This window comes from Phalaenopsis equestris, unplaced genomic scaffold (genome assembly GCF_001263595.1).
Source record: "Phalaenopsis equestris unplaced genomic scaffold, ASM126359v1 Scaffold000101, whole genome shotgun sequence".
NCBI lineage: Eukaryota > Viridiplantae > Streptophyta > Magnoliopsida > Asparagales > Orchidaceae > Phalaenopsis > Phalaenopsis equestris.
The window spans coordinates 134,212-160,919 of NW_018164543.1; the positions used below are offsets into that span (position 1 = coordinate 134,212).

General features: G+C 35.5%; 1 protein-coding gene and 1 non-coding gene across 2 annotated transcripts in view; one reads left to right on the forward strand and one right to left on the reverse strand.

The window, feature by feature from the left end:
• Window positions 1–7,319: 7,319 nt before the first annotated feature.
• TRNAK-CUU lies at window positions 7,320–7,392 on the reverse strand. Its single transcript has one exon. It is a non-coding gene; the product is annotated as a tRNA-Lys (tRNA).
• A 71-nt stretch (window positions 7,393–7,463) lies between these two features.
• The window catches only part of LOC110020573 (dolichyl-phosphate beta-glucosyltransferase), a 22,816-nt gene continuing 3,571 nt past the window's right edge, over window positions 7,464–26,708 (forward strand). Inside the window, 11 exon segments of the mRNA XM_020718716.1 lie at window positions 7,464–7,561; window positions 7,648–7,718; window positions 7,792–7,849; window positions 8,886–8,992; window positions 10,093–10,102; window positions 10,105–10,140; window positions 22,375–22,509; window positions 22,849–22,938; window positions 23,051–23,188; window positions 24,393–24,476; window positions 24,614–24,678. Coding sequence (XP_020574375.1) covers window positions 7,502–7,561; window positions 7,648–7,718; window positions 7,792–7,849; window positions 8,886–8,992; window positions 10,093–10,102; window positions 10,105–10,140; window positions 22,375–22,509; window positions 22,849–22,938; window positions 23,051–23,188; window positions 24,393–24,476; window positions 24,614–24,678 — 854 coding nt within the window. The 5' untranslated portion in view covers window positions 7,464–7,501.

Genomic DNA, 26,708 nt, shown 5'->3' on the forward strand with positions numbered 1-26,708 from the left:
TCCGAACAAAAAAATTTGTTCGTGTTCGTCTCGTTTGCTTATCGAACGAACCGAACACGATCTGCTTCACGAATCGAACACGAACTGTTCGCGAACAACGAGCTTTTTTGACAGCCCTACTTGTAGTAGCAACCACTCTCAACCATTGTACAATGAACCCTTCTCCGTACGAACAATGTAATTTGAAAGACTTTGTAATTATTTCTCGTTTGTGGGACAATGATTTATACTTGTATTTACAAGCTTATAATGGACCTAAGCCACGTGACTTTTTTTTTCTTTTTTGATTTTCCAGTTAAAAACTTCTGGTGTCTTTACTTGTCATTTTTATTATCTATGCATGTGTTGGATTTTCGTATAACGGTAAGACGCTAAAAAATTATTCTATTGTCATGAATCTTCTAGCACACAACAAATACATATTTATCAATTTTCTCATGTACATCAATCAAATTATGCAAACTATCCGGCAAAAAGCAAAAATGCTATGAAACTAATATACATACTATTGAATAATGGTAAAGACGTAGAACCTGTTTTCCAAAAAATTAAGAGAAATACAGGCATACACATATTTTTTGTATATTTACATATACAATACTAGATATTTATATTTATAATATTTTTGTGTCATAAAGATACATAAAAAGATGCATTTTGTATCTAAAAAGTATTGATATTTTTATTTAATATTAAGGATTTAAGTGCATTGCATGTATATTTACATATATAATACTAGATATTTATAATTATAATATTTTTGTGTCATAAAGATACATAAAAAGATGCATTTTGTATCTAAAAAGTATTGATATTTTTATTTAATATTAAGGATTTAAGTGCATTGCATGTAAATATGAAAGTTTGGGTCTTAGATATATAAATATCTAAGAATTATGTGATATGTTAATAAGTTCTCTAAAAACAAAATGATAAGAAATTACAATTATGCATACAATGAAATTGTCATATGTTGATATTAATAAGGCTCTCAAAAAAAGCTCGTTGTTCGCGAATAGTTCGTGTTTGGTCCGTCAATGAGTTTGTGCTCGATTCGTTCGATAAGTAAACGAGCCGAACACGGACAAATTTTTTCGTTCGATTAGTTAAAAGAACCAGACACGAGCAGTGATGCGTTCGTTCGTGTTCGAATCGTTATTGTTTGAAATATAAAATAATTTTATATAAAAATTTTATGATATTTTAAAAAATTAAGTTTTATAAATTATAATATAAAATAAATTTATAATAATAATATATTAATATACTATATTAGTAATATACTAATATAGATATTATATATTTATATAATATAAGTTATATAATTAAGATAATATATTATTTATATGTTAGTTAAGAAACGAACACGAACAGCGACTTCACGAACAATTTCAAACACGAGCTTATTTCAAACAAACTAAATTTCAAACGAACCGAACACGAACACAAGCTCTGTTCGTTCGTGTTCGATTCGTTTTCCCTAGATAGTAATTCATATATTTGGTAAGAAAAAATTATGCTCTAAAAATGAAATGATAAGAACTTAAAAAATGCATACCATATATATTTATAGTAATAAAAAAATTTGTGTAAAAAAAACTAGCTCAAATGATTAAACTTTTGTCAATAATAGTTTGTTGTTAAACAATTTGGTTGGATGGATAAATTTTAAATTTTGAATTTCTTTGGAGGTATTTTTTCATTCAAACTATTTTTAAACATTAGTGTATTATCTTAAGAGTAAACATTAAAATTTTCATTATGAATTTTTATGTCACTTATTCAAGAACAATACAAATAATTATTCATCATAAGAAAAATATGAACATATAATTCATCAAACATGATATTTTATATTATCTAATTGATTCAATTATGCTAGATATAATTGGTTCATCATCATATTCATAAAAAGACCAAATATATCATTCAATGTTGTTATTAAATTTTGATTGCATGCTCAGTTTTAATTTTAGATTCAAATATTGTCTTTTGATCAAGCACTAGCAATAACCTTAATTTGAGGAGAGGGAGGTGGCGCAAAGTTCTAAATCAACTAAAATAATCAGAATTAAGTTTAATATTTATGAAACAAATGAATAAATAAGTAAATAAGTTGGAATGAAAAAAAAACTAATTAAGCATAACTTTTATATTTATATATATATATATATATATACCTACCTCACTTTTGTGAGGATTCACCCCACTCACAAGCACATAACCCCTAGAACGGGGTTGTGCTTACTTGGCCCTCACCGGAGTAAGCCCAAGCCCTCAACCCTTGGTTGAGTTGATTTAAATTTTTTGACCTGGTGATAGACCCAAATTGACCCCCATGGGCAAGACATGCCCTGGGTCACCCAAATAAAGCTAAAACCCGAGGAGCCTTCCTATAGACCATAGGGGTCACTTTGACCATGAAATTCACTTTGGGGGAAGGGTCAACCTAAATTGATCCCTAGCCTCACTAAAGGCCTCTCCAACCCCAACAAACCTTAAAAATCACTTCAAACTCTATCACACCCTTTTGATCCCAAAATTTAGTGACACCATGTTTGGTCAAAACCAAATGGGCCTAGCCCAATTTTGGTCAAATATTGATAAATTAACCACATTGTCATCCAATTGAACTCCACCCAACGTGGTCATGACATCACATTATATGGAGAGCACAATTGGCACCATGAAGTCAACCCCCATAATTCACCTAATTAATTAATTAGGAGGATTATGGAGGATTATTAAATTCCGATTATTAAATTCCCTTAAGGGCTAAACATTTGGACTAAACCTAACCCAATTAGGTTAAACCCAACAACCCTAAAAATTCAACCAAAGCACTTAGCGCATGAAGCCCATGGCCCATTTTTCATGAGTCACCCATGACACAAAACCTACCCATCATGACATATGGGTGCACAACAATCCAAACCAAGCTAAATCCATGCACTAAAAGATAATATTGACGCCACTCACCATGAGGGAAGACACATGGCACCTTGGTCATAGCTTCTTTGACCCACACTTGGGGAGCCAAACCAGAGCTTGGGTAGCCAAGACCAGACCAAAGCTGGTATTTGCCACTGCCAAAAGGTCTCCCAATCACCTTGAGCATCTCTCCATGCCTCCTTCTTCACCATAGGTGCCACCATAGTCAAGTCATGGAAACTTGCAAAAGTCCCTTCCCACTGCCCAAACCTCCTAAAATTCTTCTAAAAATACTCTGAGAAGTTGCCTGAGCTTCCCCATGCCAAGCCAAGTCCTCTTCATGCCCTACCATGGCTATTTAAGGAGGAAATCTGAGAGCTCCTGATGCACACTGAGCTCCCTAGATTGCCCCCATATATGCTTGCTCCCAACAGCAAAAAACACTCCCTTAGCCAAAGAAAACCATCCACACTGTTTCAAAGCCCCTTTGGCCACCACAAAATCCTAATTTCACCATCCAAATCAAGGGCATTTTTTCGGCCCTGACAACAACTTCCCAAAACTCAACATTGACCTCTCCATAAGCTTCCCCAAGCTTAAAGACACTCTCTCCAATCAAAATTGTGCCCTCCTACAGCCTCAAACCTATTCCAAGACCAAGCCTTGACCGCTTTTGGTCTAGCTCATAGCTAGGGCCAATTCTAAATCAAATTGAGAGAAGGAGGAGCTTCGTGACATCAAGGCACTGTCAAGCCCAATTGATGCCTCACCTCTTGTGACAAGGTATGGATCGAAATCCCAAATTTTTGCTCTTGATTTAGTATTTTGTGAAAGAAACCAACAATGCATGTCCACCTAGCTGTATAGATAACTTTGTCTTAACTAAATGAATGTGTAGAAACAAACCCGAGTGATTTAGTTGAGAATCGAGTGAGATATTAGGGTTTGACCATAGAACGTTCTCGGTTATTTATCTCATCGATACGATGAATCGATATCGTACATTTCCATGTATTAAAAATGAACAACGAAGATTGAGTCGAACCACTGAACCACTGGGGAGGAGAACACCAAACCATGGGCCACCTCAGCGCCTGCATGTAAAGCACTTCCAAATAAAAGACGTCGTGCGGAGCTTCGGAGCAGAAGAGGTTGATGTGGCTTTCGCATGATAAAAAATATAATTTGATTTTAAACATATTTTTAATTGTTTTTATGAACATTATAGGTATGAAAAAAAAAAAAAGGATTTTTTTTAAGGAATTAGAACATACTTGTAAAAGTGTTTTTTGTTAAATAGATTATATATTGTCCACTTTACAAATCAATTTCACTAGTTTGTTTGAGACATGCATTACTTTATTATTCAAATTTTCAGTCTTATATTTCAATATATAAAATATTTCAATAAAATTTATCTTTTAAAATAAGAAAATTTATATATTTATAAACATGTTGTTTGCGCGGTTGCGCCTTCATAACTCCCCTGCTAGAACCTATGCTCACAAGAGCGTAGGGAGGAAATGTAAGAAAAAAATAGACAAATAAGAAGTAGAAAATAAAAAAGACAGATATGAAGATATCTTATAAAATAGTTCTTGTAAAATGAATTTGATAAGAGTAATCCAAAATGAATTAGATCGTACTCAACCTAAATAAATATACGAGAGAAGCCTTATAAAATACTTTCATATTTGAAACAGATGACAAAATCAAATTTATTTTATTTTGAGTTTAAGAGATTTCACACAATGATGTATCCTCATAGTCAATTATATCTTAAGAGATATCTAGGAGAACTCTCAACTAGAAAAATTATGCATGCTTGCTATGACTTTATTAAAATAGGACGTCAAAGACAATTTTCGTCATATTAATAGGACAAACCTCCTGTTATTAGGACAAAGCTAGTCGTAATCTAATAGGTGATTCACCCCTCAACATAGAGGGTTTAGAAGATGATTGGAAATGACTTAATAAATCAGTTCAAAAATGTCCCAAAAAGGGGTAGTAAATGTCGGCTAAGGAGTACTTTTAGACCTATAAAAATAATTCGGTCACAAGTCCAAGATTCGTTATCCTAGATTATCAATTCCTCAAGTCTATTTAGTTGTGAAGGTAGTCGACCCAACCTGACTATGAACTTCATGTCAGCAACCCACGTGTTTCTTCGTCTAAGGTGGTCCAATAGCCCTATAGTGAAAGAAAGGAGACATCTAAGGTTTCTAAGACTCTATATGGACTGAAAAGATGGAGTAGGACATATACCCATTAAGAGTATGATGAAGAAACCTATGAAGTGACAAGAAGAAAGGACGGCCTGATTATAAAGTTGAATCACCCCACAAAAGACTCATGATCCCGTCTGGGTCGGGATTGCCTATATCACCCAAAATGTGCTAGCCAAACCTCTCAAGCATATACAATATATGTCAGATCAATTAGGTTGGAGAAGCGGGGATACTCCTTTTGTGACATGCAATATGATATGCGATTGTTATCTAAAGTAGAACCTAAGATTGAAGGCCCTAATAGCATGCTCGGGGGATATATCCACTCAATTATGATCATATTAAAATCAAATTGAAGGTCATGCAAGAAAGTAAATGCATGAAATAAAATTATTGATTTTAAATCTTGTAAATTTTAATCCTAAATTTTGTTAGAATAAATATTTTAAGTTACACTATATAACAAAGATTATAACATGAAGAGTATGACTGTGATCATATCTAAAAAAATCACAAGTAAATAAACATGAACATACAACACACTGCAGAAAAAAAAACCCAAATAAAAACATAAAAGGTCAGATGTCAGTAGGTATATAACATATCTCACAAAAGTAAAATGATCACCAGGCTCCGCATAATACATACTTGACCTTAAATATATACAACAAATATATTTAAACTTATGGTAGGGAACACAAACATCTGCTCTTGGTCATCACCACACAGTTCCAGCGCATCAAGTTTCTCAAGACTCATGCTCGTACCTTATGTTCATATAGACTCTCCTCTGAGATTTTAAAAGGACATAAAAAAGTCAAAAAAAAAAAAAAAATCCTAAGCCTATAAAATAAAGGTTAATATAGGTAAAGGCATGCAACTTATAATTAGCAAGGTATGGTGGAAGGAGAGCTAAGTAGCACCTATAAAAAATATGTTAGTTTAACTTAATAATCAAGCTCCTCTCTGTGAGACCTGACTCCCTGCAAGAGACCATCCTAATATACAAGTGTACAATTCTCAAACTAAGTAAACACACAAAGATAACATTACAAATATAATAACTATCAAACAAGTCAGCAAAATAATTGTGTGTATAACAATCCTAATTATACCCTAGTCCTTTCCTGTAGGATATTTCAAGCTGACCCCGTCCTGAGCATCTGAATGAACTGACACTCATCACGATGAGAGATGAATGCTCACCCAAATCTATGCATAAAATAGTTCTACAAAATCCAGTAAGAATAAGATAATTCACATTGCTAAACTGGATAAATCAACCATTAATACTCAATTTCTTATTATCATCATAGGTTAACTAAGGGTACTTAGCTAAAGCATTGCCGCTAGTGTATTGACGGATAAAGTGAAACACATGATGCATAAAAATGCATAATATGCAAATAAGTGAGTAGAGGACTAAACCCCATAAGGCATGACACAATAATGTCAGCATGTCATGAAAGATGTAACTAATACGTCATATAATCGATGAATGCAACAAATGCATACAGACGAATGAGCGCACAACATACAATTTATGCAAGAGCAAACATGAAAAATATTACATGGGAATCAACATGTAAGACATATGATCCAAAGGGGCGTTAAGACATAAAAAAAAGTTGATATAAGTAAATATGCAAATTTAGATCAGTGCAACAATCAAACCATATATATGATGCTATCAGGTTGTGGAAACACAACTTGCAGCATACCCCCTTTGATGAAGAGACAGAAGGGGTTGGCGCCATGGTGCCAAAATGTGACACATAGGCGCTAGCACCTTTGAACCTTAGATCAATGCAATTATCTTTCCAACATGTTAAACCCCATTGCAAACATCTACTTATAGTAGTGGCAAGGCTTTAATAGCTTCCTATGCATCTCGCCGAGTGGTCAAAATGGGTAAAATTGCTTTTTTAAAGGCTTTAATAGCTTCCTAAACAATTTACTTTTTCACAAAACTATTTTTGTGTTTTTTTAACAAATGTTTAAACTAATTTTGAAAAAACTCCAAGAAATTAGTTTTTATATCATCTCTGCATGCGGAGTATCGGAGTTTTGTTAAAAGAACTAATTATAAATTATTTACAAAATTAAAAATACTAGACAACGAAGTCATTAAAAGTTTTACAAAAAAGACAAAACTTACGCCCACCGGGGGGCTCGAACCCCCGACCACAAGGTTAAGAGCCTTGCGCTCTACCAACTGAGCTAGACGGGCTAATTGTTGACAGGTAAAATTTTAAACAGATATTAGATAAGCGTAAGCTTCTTCACCACCTCCTTAACACCTGCCCGGGTCTCTGAGTACGTTTCGGCGACGGCAGAAGATGGCATGGCTGTCTCTACCCGATCCCTATCTTCCTCTCTTTCTCTCTCTCTCCTCTTTTGTTCGTTGCTTAAACCCTAATTCACTCTCGTTTCTTGCGTTTCAACTTGAATTATTTGTAAATTATTGTTTCTGACTTTCCTCCAGGCGCTTGTCTTGTTTCTCGGCATTGCGGCTTTCTTCCTTGAATTTGTCAAGAAGATCGGATGCAATCACCGGTGAGTTCCGTTTGTTTAAATTTGTTTAGTTATGTTTTCGATTTTATTTTCTTACTGTGGAGTTGAATTCCAGCTTTGAGAGGACAAATGCCTCGGATGCTTTCTTTGAGGATCCCAACTCGTTGAAGAAGGTCAGAAATACTCCAATTTATAGTTTTTATTTCATTTCTGATATTTGTTACTGGATGTATGAAGAAATATCACTTTTTGACTTGGTTGAGAACCGATTTGTAATATTTCTTTTCATGATAATGCGACATGAAGTTTTGTTTTTGATCTATGGTAGAAATTTGTGGAAGAATATACATCTATTGTGCTTTCTTTTCATTCCGTTTAGGGTGATCAATTTTGAGGCTCTTTAGTTGTCAAACCACAAGTATAATTTTAAAATATTTGGAATTTTAATGCTATTTTATTTGAGACCTTGAATTTCTTACGCCTGAAAGTATTTTGTTATGCAAAGCGATATGCCAATGCTATCCTTCTAAGTAATGCTCATTATAAAATCACAAGTTTCATACTAATTGGGCGTACTTTGGCCTGTTTGATGTGTCTTGCTTGAGAAAATTTTGGGGAGTGGGATCTCATTAAATTTTTTCCATTGGGGCAGTCGCTTGTAGATTGAAAGCCTGTTTTTAAAAGTGACAATTGTGTTTTTGCTCATTTGAACATGAAAAATAAAATCTTTACTGTCGTGGGATTTTAAATGTAAATACATATTGATTTCTAACTATGTACCATCAAATGACAAAATCTAATAAATTTGTTTTACAAAACACGTTTTTTAACTTCAAGCAACCAAATGAGCTAGATCCACTGATGCAGGACCATTCTAGGTTAAGTTGATCTATTTATGCAAGCCATATAAGCTCAAAAATTAAGCAAGTAAATGCTATAATTATTCATTAAAAAAATGCTATATTCTTGATGCAAATAATGAAGATGACATGGTATGCATCTCCCTTGATAATTCTCCAATCCAATCATCAAGATATGACCATTATTATATCTCATAGAAAAGTATTTTTAAACTTGCGAAACTTTCCTTTTTTATTCTCAATTCTATATTTACTAGTGGGAATGCTCATTTACGTACACAATGTAAATTAATTTTATAGTGCTCTTTTTTTGTTTCTTTTATATTTTTGGTCTATTGAGCTTATCCAGGTTCCATGTCCATCAATCTTTGACAATGCGGAGAAATACTTATCTCTGATTGTCCCTGCATATAACGAGGAGCATAGGCTTCCTGCAGCTATTGTTGAAATGATGAGGTGAATAGTTATTAACTCACATAACATATCAATGGAGAAAATTATAAACTTATAATGGTTTGGTTATGCCAAAGAGTATTTTGGAAAATATAATTGGTGAAATCCTTTTATTGTTGACAGGAATCCATATGGTAATTATTGACAACTGCTCTATATATTTTTCCTTTCTAAATATTTTCTATATCTGCTTTATTTGCTAAGATCTTTTCTGTTTTCATTATGTGGCTCAGATTTGGAAATTTTTGCCTGAATTGTAGAACCGAGTGGTATTTGTTAAGTTTAGTATTAGGTTAGTTTGTTGTTAAATTGTTAAATGGTACATGTTATTTCAGTTATTTACAAGAGATCTGTAGCTTTGCTTTATAGCCTATTTCTGCATATGCTTGGAATGAAATGACAATGAACCTATTAAGGCTCCGTTTCTAAGAGTTTTTATACTGCTTTCCGTTCCACAAAAAGTCTTGAAGTTGTGTTTGGCTGTAATACTTTTATAGAAACACTTTTGAAAAACCTGTTTTTCTTTCAGCGGTCATGCTGTTTCCGAATAACTTTAAAACACAGCTTTCTGCAAAATAACTTTTGAACAAATTTTTATAAATATGAAAGCTTTGCAAAATGAAGCCTAAGTTAACTTGCCTCAAGTTATGCTATCCTACTTTGCATTCCATAATTTCTATGTGACATTTTTACATTGTGAAACATTATTACTTCAATTAATACTTCTAGACCAAGAGGTTTGATAACCAAATTTACATTCCTTTTACGGATCTGCTTTGTTTCTTTATCTGTGAACCCAATTATTAGTTGTTCCAAAAGAATTAGCTTTAGCAGCCTCAAATCTAGATTCAAATATGGAGATGGAAATGCCTTCCTATAATTTAGTATGATCCTAACTTGTGTACATGTGATATCCATTTTCTCTTCTGCTTCGTTTTGTAGATGAGAAGGCTCACTTTTAAGAAATATTTTGCAGCCTCAACATGATCTTTAGAATCTCTGTTTTTTAGCCTTTTTTTATTCGCAAATATTTTTTATATTTGATATGCCTGGCTGAATATTTCTGTTCATTTAAAGATATATATATATATATTTTCTTGTAGTTATCTTCAACACAACGTGCAGCTGCAGACAAGTCCTTCACATATGAGGTATTTGCCTCTTGAAGTTCGTTGTGAAAAAGCTATTGTGCCAGCATTCTTCCTGAAAATTTTAGTTTTAAAAATTAGTTTCACAGGCTTGCTCAACTATATTTGGTTCTATATCATAGTCATAACTCATGACTTCATATGTCTCCTTGATTTTATTTTTTAAGGCATCATTCATTATCATTTTCTAAATATTTAGAATCGACACCGTGAATCCTTTTTTTCTACTTCTATTTGTGTCAAAGTACATTTTTACTTTGCTTTATGCAAGCACTTCATAAATCTTATGTGATAGTATTATCTCTGGTTTACTCATTTTTCCTTCTATTACTCTCATATTAATTTACTTTATCATTCTTTTTAGTTTCCCTTCTGTCCAAAATTTGCATGGTTAGAAGATTAAATTATATTTTCCTCCTTATATTTATTAGGCGGCTCTTTATTTATCTTTTCATATAATTATTTCTAGTTTTTCCATGTTTCGTCTTAATATTCTAATTTATTCTACACCTAACTTGTTAGCCATTTAATTTTTTGTTGCCCAAAACTTTGATCGATTTAACGAACTAGTATATTTAGAAGTAAAGTTATATTAAAATTTTAAAAAATTTTCTTGTCATGCTATACTCTTGATGTTCTTCTATTATAAGCCCTTTTTTTTGGATAAAAAAACAGAGAAAAGAAAAGTTGTACATTTTTTAGACAAAAATAGAAACCCTTATCTCTATCATGTTATAAAATAGGATTCATTGTACTACTTACCATTACTTATTATTACTTAATCTTTTACTATTATTGATTGATAATTATCAATTACAACTGATAAAAATGCATGCTTTACATCTGATCTTTCTTCTATTATTTCGAAGCCCATTGTTTTGCGAAATTTATTCTATTATTCTAACTTTTCTCTTATTTTTTAAATACCTTGAATATTCCAACTCTATCGGAAACATTGTTATAAGCTTCATCATAATCAATAAACAAATAAGAAATCAATCCCAATACACTTTTGAATAGATTAATCATAAGCACACTCCCCTTTCAGAGTTATGGCTTGAAAACTTGTGCATTATTTTTCCAGAGACTCTAATTCATTCTTTGATTCATGTGAAGTTAGCAAGTGAATATCCATTTAAATTTGGAAACGAAGTTTTAATACATTTCACTGTTAATATTTCTCCACTGTTAAAAAAGTTGTTTTGTTATTGGATGTTTGAGGGTTGTAAGTATTTATGTAATCACCAACGTGTCAATTATTGACTATGTTTAGTCAAAATTTATCAAGGGCAACTTAAACAGTTGTTAAGATGGGTCTGAACGCTGATTGATAAAGAATATTAGAAAAAAGAAAAAAAGAAAAAAAAAAAACTAAACGTGTTATTAAGATTTCTAAAAAGATGCCTCCCTCTTAATTCTCTGAGTAAAATACTATTATTTCTTAAATTAAATTATGCTATTTAAATATTTTGGGATCTTATTTTTTAAAGTTTTTTGAAGGTTGATTGATATGATAAACTAATTAAAGGAATTGAAGAAAAAAATTTCTATATGGAAACATAAAATTCTTTCACTTGGAGTTCATGTTACACGGTAAAGTGTAATTTATGTGATATTAATTGTGTAATTCCTGATGTTATCATAAGTTATTATGTCAAATTTTGTTATTTTTTTTAAATTTTTGTTTCTTTTTACACATTTTGGGTATATTTTGTTTTATATGTGCAAGTATCAAGAAGATTTATTGAATGGAGCAGCACAGCAAGCTTGACGCCTATGTGCCAAGTTTTGGGCGCTTATGAGCCATCCTACTATTTCATGCCACATGGACAGAGAGCTTGGTGCCTATGCGCCAAGCTACGGGTGCATATGTGCCAAGCAGTGGCGCATATCCTTCATACTTCATGCGATGTACAGAATGATTGGCGTTTATGCGCCAAGTAGTGTGCGCATATGCACCCACACTTAATAGCCACATTCATATAAGGCTTGGCGCTTATGTGCCAAGCAAAAGGCGCATAAGATCCGAAGTTGGTTGGAGACAGTTCGGGAGGGGATGATGAGTGACAGTCGTCTGATTTTAAAGATTGCAATCATCAATTGAATGAGAAGGATATAAAAAGATTGATCACGAAGATGCAAGGCTCGGTTTTCTCATTTTTTTCCTTAGAACTTTTTTAGAGCGGAGGAGGACTTCTTCTCAGGAGAATTCTTAGAGAGAGAGAGAGCAAGATTATCGAGTGCAATTGTACAGAGAGATTGGTGAGAGTTTTGATGCTTGTATTCGGAGAAAGCTTTGAGCACATTTGAGTGGAGGCATTTCAAGTGTGGGATCTAATTTGTTTTCTTAACTCAACTCTTGTCTTTTGCTTTTATTTTAATGAATCAAATTTTGAGTTTTGTGTTTCAAAGCATGTCTAGGAACTAAACTTTCTGATTATCTCTTGATTTAATGAATAGAAATTCTAGGTTTTGATGGATGTTTTGAGTTGAGCAATGTGGTGTTATGGTGAAAATTAATCACTCGCATATTTTTTTTGCATGCAAACTGGCCGCTTATTGTGTAAACTTATTTTGTGATATTTGTGATACAAAATTATCCTTAGTGGAACAATTGATATTAATTTTATTAAATTGTAAGAATAAAGATATTACTCAAGGTTTAGTGTTAACTTGATAGGAAATGTAATTCTAGAATTCCACTAGATGTAGGGAACTCATTAATGGAATTCACTTTCTTAATTCCACTGGAAGGGGATGAGAAAGAAGATTATTCCTGTTAGTCACCTACTATGACACTTCATCGAACCTAGTTTTCTAGGATTCATTTCCGGGGAGAATCATTTTCTCACATAAGTTTCTTTACTCAATTAAGATAAGATTTCTTTTTGCAAAACTAAGGTGGACACTTTACTTAGAACTAAAGCTGAAACTTTCAGGCTTGGTCTGATAATTTTAGACTAGAATTTTTCCAAATTTTGTTCATCTCGTTCCTTGTGGGATTGTGACTTGCGTAGTACTACTGATACGCCACGTATACTTGCTCGAGCCGCCCGTGCTTCACAACACTTGGTGTGTGCGTTTTCCTTCGTTTTTCTCTCTTTTATTTTAGGAGTCGTCTGCCTGTCGGTCATCGTATACTTTCCTTTCCCGAATAAATCTCTCTTTCGGGTCATATAAAAGATTTGAAGAAGAGAGGAACCAGAAAAGACGGACATACGACAAAATGACAAACAAGAGAAAACACAAAATGTGGAGAGCCTATGTGTGGTAAACCTTGCAAGGATAAGGATAGGTTAAGAGTGTCCGCCCAAACAAGATCGGACGAAAGCACCTTAAATCGGTATCCGCAAAAGAATGCCTACGTAAATTATCCAAAACTAGAGAGTCAGGTGTAGGTGCCTGTTCTGGGGCCATGAGTGCTCCTAAGGAGACGTATTCTACTTAGTTAATTAAATCTTGTGGGTTGCTCAAAAAAACTCTTGATCCAAAGGGGGTTTTGACTACCTCAAAAATGACAACTAGCACAGGGTCATCAAGGAAGGTTATATCGTTGGGGGAATGTCCCGATGCTTCAAAGCTCTCGCTAAACCACTGGGCGAGAAGTGAGTCTCTCCCGGTTCCCATATGGATAGCGAACTCATCAGCATACAGAACCTACGAAATAACCGTATCATCCCAACGGGAAGTCCCGATACGTCAAAACACATCCGAACCGTAAGGGCAGATGACAAATCGTCGTATCCCAAACGGGCGGCAACTCATTGTTCATCAGGTCGTCGGGATGATTCTAACAAAGGTAAAAGAAGAGACAAGACTCAACAGGGGTAGTCAAAAGGTAGGGAAGAGTGGACCTAAGAGGTAGAGGTAACTGGGTCGGGGTACCACAGACCCGTCATAGACGGCTACTGGGACCTTAAGTCTACCTGGTCGTGAAGGTAGTCGACCCAACACGTCTTGAGGTTCCCGGTCAGCAATCCGTGAATTGCGTCGTCCACAGGAACCCCGGTAGTCCTAAGGTCAAAGGAAAAAAAAATTCTATTTTATGACTATAAGCTGGAGCTTCAAGAGGTGAGACTTATACCTGCCGAAGTAGCAATGATGCCTCAGGAAAAAAGAGAAAGTGGAGGTTCAGCTACAAAGCTGTAAACACTCCAACAAAAGGACTTACACCTTTACACCTCGTCTGGGTCGGGGGGCCTTCTAACACCCTAGACGCACTAGACAATCACCTAAAAAAGGTATGCTGGACCAGTCAGGTTGAAGAAGCACGGAGCTCCTCCTCGGGACTTGCAAATATGAATGCAGTTATCTAGAGTGATCCTTAAGTATTGTGGAGGCCCCATTACTATATGCAGAAAAGTAAATGTTGCAATTTTTTTAAATCCTGAATATTTTAAGCCTAAATTTTAATTATCTTGAATATTTTATTTAGGATTTTTTAAATAGAAAAATTAGAAATTTAAATCCTAATGAACTTATGTTATATCGTGAAATCTCAGATACACAGAAATAAATAATATAAAACTCTCCAACATGCAAAAACACACGATAAGAGAAATAAAACACCCCAAAATAATATATAAACAGTCAAAATACCGTTGGACCGACAACATAATCCAGTGAAAGTAGTAAAAGCGACCGGACTCCGAATATACATCCATAGTCCTAAGTCTATACAATAATGTAAAATTCAGACTTAAGGTACGGGACAAGAGCTGCTGCTCCTGGTCCTCGGCACATGGTTCGATGCATCATTCGTCTCGAAACCCGTGCCCGTACCTTATTTCCGATATAGACTCTCCTAGGACTATCAAATACATTTAAAAAAGAAAATAAAGACTCGACCTACAGAAAATAAATGTTAGTGAGCACGTCATGCATCACAAAATAACAAGCCGTGCCTTATAGTTGGGGAAGCTAAAGAGCACCTGCAAGCAAATGGTTAGAAATCATTATATGCTCCCCCATAATAGCCTTGTGTGAGTGTGTATAAGTAGACACGACACCTGCAGAAGATCGCCCTAACATACTATCGCATACAAGAGAGCATGCAAACACACCGAAAAAGTAAGAATGTGACACATAGCTAGCACAAAACAATATATCACACAATAATGACGAGAGGTGTCGAAAAATACTACCTAGCGCCCTAAATCCTAGCCTAGCATACCATCTAACAAAAAGTGCGTCAACCTAATATCTAAGTGCGGGGTGAGTATGAGTGTAGTATGACTTTGATGGGGTTGCCTCACCGACCCCATCCTAAGGATTCAATGGGTATAAAAGGTGTCATGAAGGGATATAACACAAGTTAGATCCGTTGTATTCTTAGCACAGTCATACTCATGTCAATCCCGATGACTTAACTCGCATTGCTCATCTGGATCGACCCGGCGAGCAATGCTCGTTAAGACATCACGACCAACACGGGAGTCACTCTTACTCTCCTAACTGGTTTGACTCACTATCCATATGAATATGCAAATGCAAATGGATAATCAAAACATATAATGGATGAGTGTACCACGGGGCAGATACTCGAATAGAGGTGGGCGTACCGTAGTGGCAACGACCCCAGGGGGTATGCTAAAGCGGCATTGACCCAACAAGATGGGCATGCCATGGTGGTAGCGGCTCGAAGAGGTGTGCCGATAGGGCAGTGACCTGTAAAAAGTAGGCGTGTCGTGGCAGCAGGGGTTCGAAGAGAGTGTGCAATTCAAACATATGACCATAATCGTGCAAAATACAGATGTGAGAATGCAAGACGAGATGCAATAATGCAATCACATATATGCACTATAATATGCAAAACTGCAAACACATATGCAAGACAGTATGACGGTGCAAGTAGTTGGTCAACCGGATCAAGACATCCAGTTGAGCTAAAGTGTCATGCCAATCGACTCAGGAGAGCCGATTGAAGTGAAGTGAAATGCTCGCTGGGCCGGTACCGTCAGATGGAGCGAAGTGAAATGCTTGCCGGACCGGGGAGGCCGGTCGGAGCGAAGTGAAAAGCTCGTCGGGCCGGGGCGGCTGGTCGAAATGAAGTGAAAAGCTCATCGGGCCGGGGAGGTCGATCAGAGCGAAGTGAAAAGCTCACCGGGCCGGGCGGCCGACCGAGGCGAAGTGAAAGGCTCACCGGGCCGGGGTGACCATTCAGAGCTAAGTGAAAAGCTCGCGGGGCCGGGGTGGCCGGTCAAGGCGAAGTGAAAAGCTCGCCGAGCCGGGGCGGCTGGTCGGAGCGAAGTGAAAAGCTCGTCGAGCCGGGGCTACCGGATGGAGCGAAGTGAAAAGCTTGTCGGGCCAGAGCTACCAGACGGAGTGACGTGAAATGCTCGTCGGGTCGGGAAGGCCGGTCGGAGTGAAGTTAAATGTTCGCCGGGCCGGGGCGGCAGGTCGGAGCGAAGTGAAATGTTCGCCGGGCCGGGGCGGCCGGTCGAGACGAAGTGAAAAGCTCGTCAGGCTTGGGTGCCCGGTTGGAGCGAAGTGAAAAGCTCGTCGTTTGAGGCTGCTCGGACCACCTATCCAGCGATCGGGCTAAAAATAATAATTCGAGTATTTTAAACTCGCCCTCTAAGTCGTAGCGAACTGAACGTCATCTTTAAGTAAAATCGACGTTCTGGACGTGATCGCGCAGTCCGTTTTGTCGTCCGAGCTCATTTGAGTGGGCTCACTAGAGATCGGGCTAATTCGAGCCAATTTTCGCGTGCGACGCGACGAATAATATTTTTCGCCCCGATCAGAGTCCTCCGTCATGCCAAATGCTGACCGACCTTCACCCACGCGAAAGCCAAAGCCTAGCAAAATGACCCTGACAACGTGCCCCTCAACACGTGCCAAAAGGTCTCAGGTGGGTGTCTAAACTACCGGATGGCTACGGACAGGCCGTAAGCTATCCCGAGTCATGCAGGTGGGCATCCTACACTGGACGACATAAAAAATTGATGCCAACAACATGTCAAGTTTTTGACGTTGTTGCCGTGGAACGGCGATGAATTCAAATTAAAATTTTTTTGTTGAAATTTTTAGTCTTAGACTTGAAAACCGTTGTGTTCACTATTTCTCATATTTATATTGTTTTGTCTTTATTTATAATACCTAAAAATATCCCGTTTAATATTTGTTTGATTGTGCACTTGTATCTTTGTTTTCTTTTAATTGTTGCATAATCCTTGGTGTTTACATGTTGTTTGAATTAGTTTAATTGTTATGAGTTTATTATGTGCTGTGAGTTTTCATTTGAATTGTTAATATTCTCTTTAGTTTAGGGTCTCATTGCTAGTTAAACCTAGTAGGTGTATGCGTAGTTCAGGATCTTCTGACCTTAAACCCTACGATCCTTAGTTAGAACAGTTAGAAAAATCAGAAAATTAAAGAATTCAACAAATTCTGGGTGAGATGGCTGATATATCTTAGAATAATTTTGATGACCATGGACAACATAATGTACTCAATAATGATGAAGCTAATGATATGTCTTGACCTTTAAGAGATTTTTCCAATCCTACGGTAGATGAAATCCACCTTAGTATCAATACCCCAGCCGTAGAAGCCAATTTATTTGAACTGAAACCTTCTATCATCTAAATGGTACATAAGAATTAATTTGGGGTAACACATTCATAAGACCCAAATCTTCATTTAGTGAGCTTCTTCGAACTCTGTGTCATATTCTGCGATAACGATGTCTCCAACGACACTGTGAGGCTGAGGCTTTTCTCTTTCTCTTTGAGGGATAAAACAAAAAATGTGGTTAAATTCCTTAGTTCCTGGTTCAATTAGGACTTGGAATGACTTGACCTAGAAATTTTTAGCGAAATATTTTACACCTTGAAAAACAACTAAACTTAGAAATAACATTACCTTTTGTTGCCAGCATGATGACGATTCAATTTATGAAATTTGGGAAAGTTTAAGGAACTCCTAAGGTTGGGGCACTTCCTAAGGTTCACTCGATCGTTGTCATCTCCTCAATTAAAAATAGGCCTCATCAAAAGGTTTAGACATAAGGGAACCATCTGCACCTGCGCTTATGATCTGCCTAAGAGATCCTACCAACCCATTATAGATAGTCTGGATAATCTGCCAGTCTGATAATTCGTGATGGGGGCACTTCCTTAGGAGTTCCTTGAAAGCTTTCTCAGGCTTCATAAATCGGTTCACCATGATGCTAGCAAAAAGAGGTAATGTCATTCCTTAAGTTGGGTCATTTTTTAAGGTGAAAAATATTTCACTAAAAATTTATGGGTCTGGTCATTGCAAATCTTAATTGAACCAGAAGTTAAGGGATTTAACAACATTTTGATTTTGTCCCTCAAGCAGAAAAGGAAAAGACTCAACCTCATAGCATCGTTGGAGACACTGTTATAGCGGAATGAGGCACGGAGTTCTAAGAAGCTCGCTAAATGAACATTTGGGTCTTCCAAAGGTGTCACCCCAAATTGATTGATCTGCACAATTTGGATGATAACATGTTTCAATTCGAATGAATTAACTTCTATGACAGGGGTATTGATAATAAAGTGAATTTCATCCACCGTAGGATTGACAAAATTTCTTAAAGGTCGAGGCATGTTATTAGGCTCATCATTATTGGGTATATTATGTTATCCATGGTCATCAAAATTATTCTTAGGTATATCAGCCATCTCTCTTAGAATTTCTTGAAGTCTTTTTAATTTTCTGATTTATTTTAAATGTTCTCTTGAACTCAGGGTCGTAGGGTTCAAGATCAGAAAATTCTGAACTACACATACACCTACTAGGTTCAACTAGCAACGAGACCCTAACTAAAGAAAATATTAAACAGTTCATATTAAAACTCACAACATAGAATAAACTCATAACAATTAAACTAAATCAAACAACATGCAAATAACATGGATCATACAACAATTAAAAGAAAATAAGATACAAGTGCACAATCAAACAAGTATCAAATAGGATATTTTTAGATTTTGTAAATAAAAACAAAACAATATAAATACAAGAAACAATGAACACTATGGTTTTCAAGTCTAAGATCTAAAAGTTCAACTAAAATTTCCTAATTTGAATTCACCGTTGTTCCCCAGCAACGACGTCGAAAACTTGACACACACTAAGTGTTGTGAAACACGGGTGACTCACACAAGTATACGTGGCGTATCAGTAGTACTGGGTTGGAGTCTGGTTGTCGATCCCACAGAGAACAAGATGAATACAATTTGGAAAAGTTCTAGTCTACAATTATCATTTCAAGCTTGAAAGGTTTCAATTTTAGTTATAAGTAAAGTGTCCACTTTATATTTGCAAAAAGAAATCCTATCTTAATTAACTAAAGAGACTTGTGTGAGAGAAGGATTCTCCCCTGAAATGAATCCTAGAAAATTAGGTTTGATGAAGTGTCGATAGTAGGTGACTAACTAGAACATTCTTCATTATCATCTCCTTCCCGTGGAATAAAGGAAGTTAGTGAATCCCACTAATGAGTTCTCTGCATCTAGTGAAATTCCATTATTAAACATTTCTATCAAGTTAGCACTAAGCCTTGAGTAATATCTCTATTGTTAGAGCTTAAAAAAATTAATCTCAATTGTTTCACTTAAAATACTTCAGTGTCACAAATATCACAAAATAAGTTCACACAACAAGCGGCTAGTTTGCATGCAAACAAATATATGCGAGAGATTAATTTTCTTCATAACACCACACTGCTCATCTCTAAACATCCATTAAAACATAGATTTTTTATTCATCAAATTAGGAGAGTCATAAAGTTTAGTTCCTAGACATGCTTTGAGGCTCAAAACTCAAATTTTGATTTATTAAAATAAAAGCAAAATACAAAAGTTGAGTTAAGAGAACAAACTAGATCCCACACTTGGAATGCCTACACTCAAATGTGCTCAAAACTTTCTCCAAATACAAGCATCAAAACTCTCACCACTCTCTCTGTACAGTTGCACTCTATCCTCTCGCTCTCTCTCTCTAAGAATTCTTCTGAGAAGAATCCTCCTCCGCTCTTAAAGTTCTAAGTAAAAAAATAAGAAAACAAAGTCCCTGCATCTTCTTGATTTGTCTTTCATATCCTCCTTATTCACTTGATTACAATCTTTAAAATCGGACTACTATCATTCGTCATCCCTCCCGACCCACCTCCAACCAACTTTGGCGCTTATGCGCCCTTTGCTTGGCACATAGGCGCCAAGCCTTCTATGAATACTGCTATTAAATGTGGGCGCATATGCGCCCACTGCTTGGCACATAGGCGCCAAGCATTTTGTATATCGCATGAAGTATGGAGCATATACTCCACTCCTTGGCGCATAGATCCCAAGCTTTCTGAGTTGGGGTGGCGCATAAACACTCGTAGCTTGTGTGATTGAAAAGTACTGCTTAAATTAAAAGGAAAGTTTTATAAGATGGTGGTGAGACCTGCAATGCTCTATGATGCAGAATGTTGGTCTTTAAAAGAAAGCATAAAACAAAGTTAAGTGTTGTCGAGATGAGAATGCTTAGGTGGATGTGTGACTTGACACTTTGAGACAAAATGCGAAATGAATATGTCCGTTATAGGGTAGGTGCAGCTCGAGCGGTGGACAAGATTAGAGAGAGTCTTCTTAGATGGTTTGGTCACATTAAATGTCGATCATCTGATGATCCGGTTAGGAGAGTAATTGTTTTAACTTCAACTGACGTTAAGAAAGACAAAGGTAGACCTAAAAAGAATTGGACATATTGTATAAAAAAATGATCTTAATCTATTAGAATTAAATGAAAATATGACTCACCGGAGAAAAAAGATTCTTGCATTTAACCCCATTTAGTGGGATAAAGGCTTATTATTATTGTTGGTTGAAGGAAGAAACTTGCATGTAGCACTTATCAGAGGGGCCATAGAATTCCTTAACCATGACATTCCTTACTGTCTTTTTTATCCCTATCATTAAACATGGAATCGACTTGCTCCGGCCCAATGCCAAGAAATTTGTCCAATTTATCCCTTCTTTCAAGAACTTGTGAATAATTTTGAGCACTTGAGATTTTTATTTCCATTCAATTGCTATGTTTAGTGGATGTTTTGTGATTTCTTATTGGATTTGGATTGTCAGAAACCCAAGAACAATAGAACATGGTTATTATTATCCATGTAAAGGAAAATTGTGTTAGTAACTGGTTTGTAGAAGAAGGATAGCAGCATGACTATTAATGAAGGTGCATGATTGCGGCAATATAACGATGTGGTTATGGGACAAATAAGAGGAAAGTTAGAAAATGCAACAAGGAAGGCTTCAAGGTTTGCCCAATAAAAAAGGAAAGGTTAAAACTCTGATATCATGACAAGAATTGGAGAATTTGTTTAGTATTTTATCCCACCATGTTTGCTGACTTTATACAATACAAGGAACTTTTTAGTTGGCAATGTATGTGATTAAGGGTTGAAAATCAGGGATACAATAACAATAGAAAAATTACACTAGGTAGAATATTCAAGCAATTAAATTATAAGTGTTTGTGAGAGGAGGGAGTCTTGGATCGGTGAGCTATCAAAGAATAGCCTGCAGAGAGGAGCCAGTGGAGGTGGATTGACAGGCGTTACCATTGTGAGTGTTGCATTGTGCAGGTGGCTTAAGCACTTCGAGAAACAACTGGTGAGACGAGCTCTAGCCCTGAGCGCTGTAGGAGTGAGTCATGGCATGGGATTTGCGGACATGAATCATAGGAGCTGGGCCATCTCTACAGTAACTTTTAATTATTTCAAATGGCCATGAAAGAAGGGAATAGAGTGTCTGGACTCCTATAATAGTCTTTTTTATGTCTGAGGGCTTTATTGTATGTTCTTTTTTCGTATAATAAACTTCGGAAGATTTTCTCTTTTAACAGTACAAGAGCCTCTTCCCCATAAGTATGTGCCGAACAGCAATTTTTAAAATCCATGTAGATGCTCCCACAAAATAGTCAAAAACATAATGAGTGCAGCCAAATGAATGTTTTCTATTGCTTATGAAGGATATTATTGTGTATCAGCAAACGTTAAATATTTTGGAGTTGTAAAGAACAATCTTTCTGGTTGTGACATGATTGTATATAGCGTAATATTTTGGTGGCAAAATCTGAAGTTTCTGGATGCTGCTAATTTTTTATATTTATTGCATGATAAATTATTGAAATATAGCTTTCACCTGCCATTCCCTCTGTATTTTCCTAAATAATCATTTTTTTTTACAAAGTGCTTTCTGATGTTTTCTCCAGGTGTTAATAGTAGATGATGGAAGCACTGATAAGACATCTAAAGTAGCATTTGACTTTGTTAGGAAGTACAAGATAGATAATGTCAGGCTTCTTCTTCTTGGAAGAAATCATGGGAAAGGAGAGGCCATTAGAAAAGTAAGTAATTTAATACCTTTATATAGAGTAAGTAATTTAATACCTTTATATAGAGAGACAATTTTCTGCGGCTCAATTTGGATAAATGAAAAGATTGTTTCTGTTATTCGAATCTGTGAACATCAAATCATGATGGACACAACCTAATAGTAAGGGGAAGGATTAGTTTAATTTTTTATGACGCTGAATTTACACAATTATACTATTTTGTTTAAGTTTTACACAATTATACTATTTGTTTAGTTTAATTTATCCCAGTATTTTTAGATAATTTGGAATGTTAAATCTTATTCTGCGCTGATTGATGTTCCCTACTTCCGGGAAAGTATGGTAATGCAGGGCATGCTGCACTCACGTGGTGAACTTATCCTAATGCTTGATGCTGATGGAGCGACCAAAATTACTGACCTAGAAAAGCTTGAATCTCAGGTCTGCACTGAGTGTATTGAATGTTGATTTATGGCTACCAATCTACAGTTCTGTAATCATGATTACCATTGATTTTGGTACTCTATTTGTTGTGTTTTTGCTTCTTTTTTAGGTCTATGCATTGGCTGAGAATAAAATAGATGGAAAATCTCCGGCTGAGTTATCTAAAGACATTAAGCTCAAGCTATCCGATATTGAAGTTTCTGTATTTGGTTCCCGAGCACATCTTGAGAAGCAAGCTCTTGCTACTGTATGTTTCCTAATGGGATCACCTTTAAACTTTTATTTCTATTTTTTTATTTTTTTACTTATAAAACATGGTTGGTTTGTTATAATAAGTTTAGTTGTTTTTATAAATATTATAATGTTATGAGTTTTTTAAAAACAAGCTAATGTGAATTTGAAGAAAGGAAATAAAAGGGGACTTTACATGCGTACCTTGTAATTTTTATGTATTTACATATCTAATCCTTAAAATTTAGTATTTAAGCTTAGATAGCCCATGACTTTAAGGGCAGCCGCTGCTTTAGAGATGAGCACCAGCTAGTTTATACATTATCTTTAGGTAAAATGACTGGGATTCACAATCTATGAAAGTCGATGAATGGAATGCTTATTATAAACTACCTAGTGTGGAGCGGCTTGGACGACCACAGAATTTTATTCTTGACAACCGTTGCTTCCACACTTTAGTAGTTTGAGATTGCTTGTAAGAGAAGAAAACATGATTTGCCTCATAATATATCATGAGCTTAATATTCAAATGAACTCTATTTATGGGGAATGTACGTTAATAACCATTTATGTCATAATGCCTAGTTTTGTGCATCAGATGCCTACAATATCAGGTGCATATTTTCCCCATTGTAAGGCTATGGAAGCACATAATTATGATTTGATTTTTTTGTAACTAATGTCTTTATTTGTTTTGAGAAAAAAAAGTTAACTTTATTGGCATATAGTGGTTGGATGGAAGTACATAACTATGAAATGCGCATGAGAATTCAAAAGAGAGGTTATGAGATCTCTTTTTTTTGGGTGATTAAGCAGCTTGGATGGCCCATGACTGTAAAGGCAACCGCTGCTTTAAGATATTAATGTTACACAAAGTTACAATTGTTACACATATTATGAATTGTTACACACATTAAAAATACCACTGCTATTAACTTCTTAAAAGCAAAGTACAACTTTTCATGCATAGGTTCATGATACCGAAGTGTTATCAATGTATATATCAAACTTTGTAAATACAAAGGAATTATGTGTTATTTGTGTAAATTTCTCAAAATAAAAATAAGTAAAAACGTATTAAATAAACATGTTTTTATGATAAAGGCAAAAACAAAGACAAAATGATCCCAAATAAGCCCCTATGATTCTCCCTTTTGAGTCTTGTGTTTTACCCAGGACATCTCACTTGAAATCTACGTTTTTTTCTTATGATTTTTCAGAGGAAGTGGTACAGAAACTTTCTAATGAAAGGTTTCCATCTTGTGGTTTTATTTACTGCTGGTCCGGGTATCCGTGATACACAGGTAATCTTGAATATGGATTTTTTTTTTTTTTTTATTGATAGTTTTCATTAGAAACATGAGTTTCATGCATTGGAACCATAAAAAATATTTCTTATATACTCTTCCCCTGTTTTTAATAATTTTTTTATGTGTTACAGTGTGGCTTCAAGATGTTCACAAGGGCAGCAGCTAGGAAAATTTTCACAAATATTCGATTGAAGAGGTATCCTTAGCATGCTATAATTTACTGGCATTTTCTGTTGCTGATATCAATCTCTTTCCTAAATCAAAATGCTGATCTTTCAAACCACGCTATATATTGTTTACAAACATTAACTTGTCAAAGCAGTACTCTTAGAGTTCTGTTAAAGAAGCGAGCTTTTAGGATCACAAAACTAGATTTTAAAAAGATAATTTTTAGATTCAGCGTTGAGATTTCCTTCTTTTAACATAACAATTATAAGCTTTTGAAAAGAAGAATGTTCAGTGATTTTCAAGAGATGGAAGGGAAGAGAAGAAGTGAGATAGACGGAAGGAGTGGGGGGAAAAAAACTGAACGAAGAAGAGAGAGAGAGAGAGGGGGGGGGAGAGGATGCGTACAAGAGTTTGGGTGTGGATGAAGTGAGAGCAAGGGAGAGGATTCTTTTTGAATTTGTGTTTCGACGTGAATACCATTTGGGCTTTGCACATAGGTAAGTTTTGATTTAATCACAATTGATAAAAAGTTACCGGAAGGAAATTTGCTTAATTAGTTAATTGAGGAGTTTTGGAGTTTGGGTTGGCTTAATGAGTAGTGTATTAATAGTTAAAAAAATTAGTAAGATAAAGATGATAACCCCTAATTAGTTTGGATTAATTAATTTTCATCTTTATCTTAATAAAATTTTCAACTATTTATACACTTCTCTCTCTCTCTTTATTTTAGTTATTAACCTATAGTAGCTTATAAAAATCTCCGATAACTTTAGATATTCTTTTTAATTTACAAATAATTTTAAGACAGGAACGTTGCCAAAGTTTTCATTTCGTATAACAAAATTTTGGGTGTGTTTGAGATAACTTTTTAATAATATTATTTTACAGATCACCTCCATACTTTTATCTAACTATAATTTCTAATCTTTAGAAATTTTTGTGGTGAGTATCTTCACACAATTAAATTTGCAATTGTCGTAGCTATACAAAAGGGCAGACTTTTGTTGTAGGTAAATGGACTTAATATTATCCTTACCCTTTAAAAATTAACTTTCTCACAATAGTTCAAACATAGATCTCTGACGCTGCTGTAAATATCCCAAATAGACACTAGTTTTTATTTTAGACTATTTTAGACTTATTGCTGGTATGCTTTTGATATTCACTCTAATTTGTAGTTAAAATTGCACTTCATGTAGCTATTTCAAAACTGAATTCCAAAAGCAATATTTTCTTTACCAAAATTTACAAAAAATTGTGGAAGGATCAATGGTTTAATGGTTAAAAAAGAAAGTTGCTCCTAGAAGTCACAGATTCGAGCTGTTCGTTTGCAATTTTTCACTGATCATCTTACCCAAACTAATCACATCTATTTTGTTGTTGCAAAGCTGGTAAAATGTTTAATCAAGTTAGCCTATAATAAAAATTGTGGTAGGCTGCTAAAAAGTTTCTCACTTTACATTAATTTTTTTTTAAGTTGTGATCTGTTATGGTATGGCTCATATACCATATAGGGACAGACGCTGGATCGAAGCGGAGCGGAGCGGAGCGGAGCGGAAGAATCTGTCCAAATTGGGAAGTTACGTGGGTTGGGGTGCGGGGGCAAAGCCCCGCGGTATGGTACAGGGGTAATGTTGTAATTACATGTTGTGCCTAGGTTTACTCTTGGGGTTATAAATAGTCATGTTAGTAACCCCAGGAGTTATCTCTGAATTCTGTAACCTCTTTTCTGAATATTGAAAGTAACCTCTGCTCCCGACTCTGCTCCCGAGGACGTAGGCATCTTTGCCGAACCTCGTTAAATCTCTGTGTTCTTCTGGATTTGTGTATTCTAGTTTTTCTTTGCCCTTATTTTCTCAACAAGTGGTATCAGAGCAAGGTTCGAGAGGAGAGAACGAAGAAAATTTTTATGGGCGCAAGAAGAAATTCGGCGGCAAGGTTTTACGAATAGAGCGAAGGTTCTCGGACTCTACGTTCTCTGTCGAAGGAGGGGGAGTTCGCGGCAGGACTCTATTGCGCCTGCGGGAAGCGGATCGCGTGGAGATCTGCGGGAAGCGG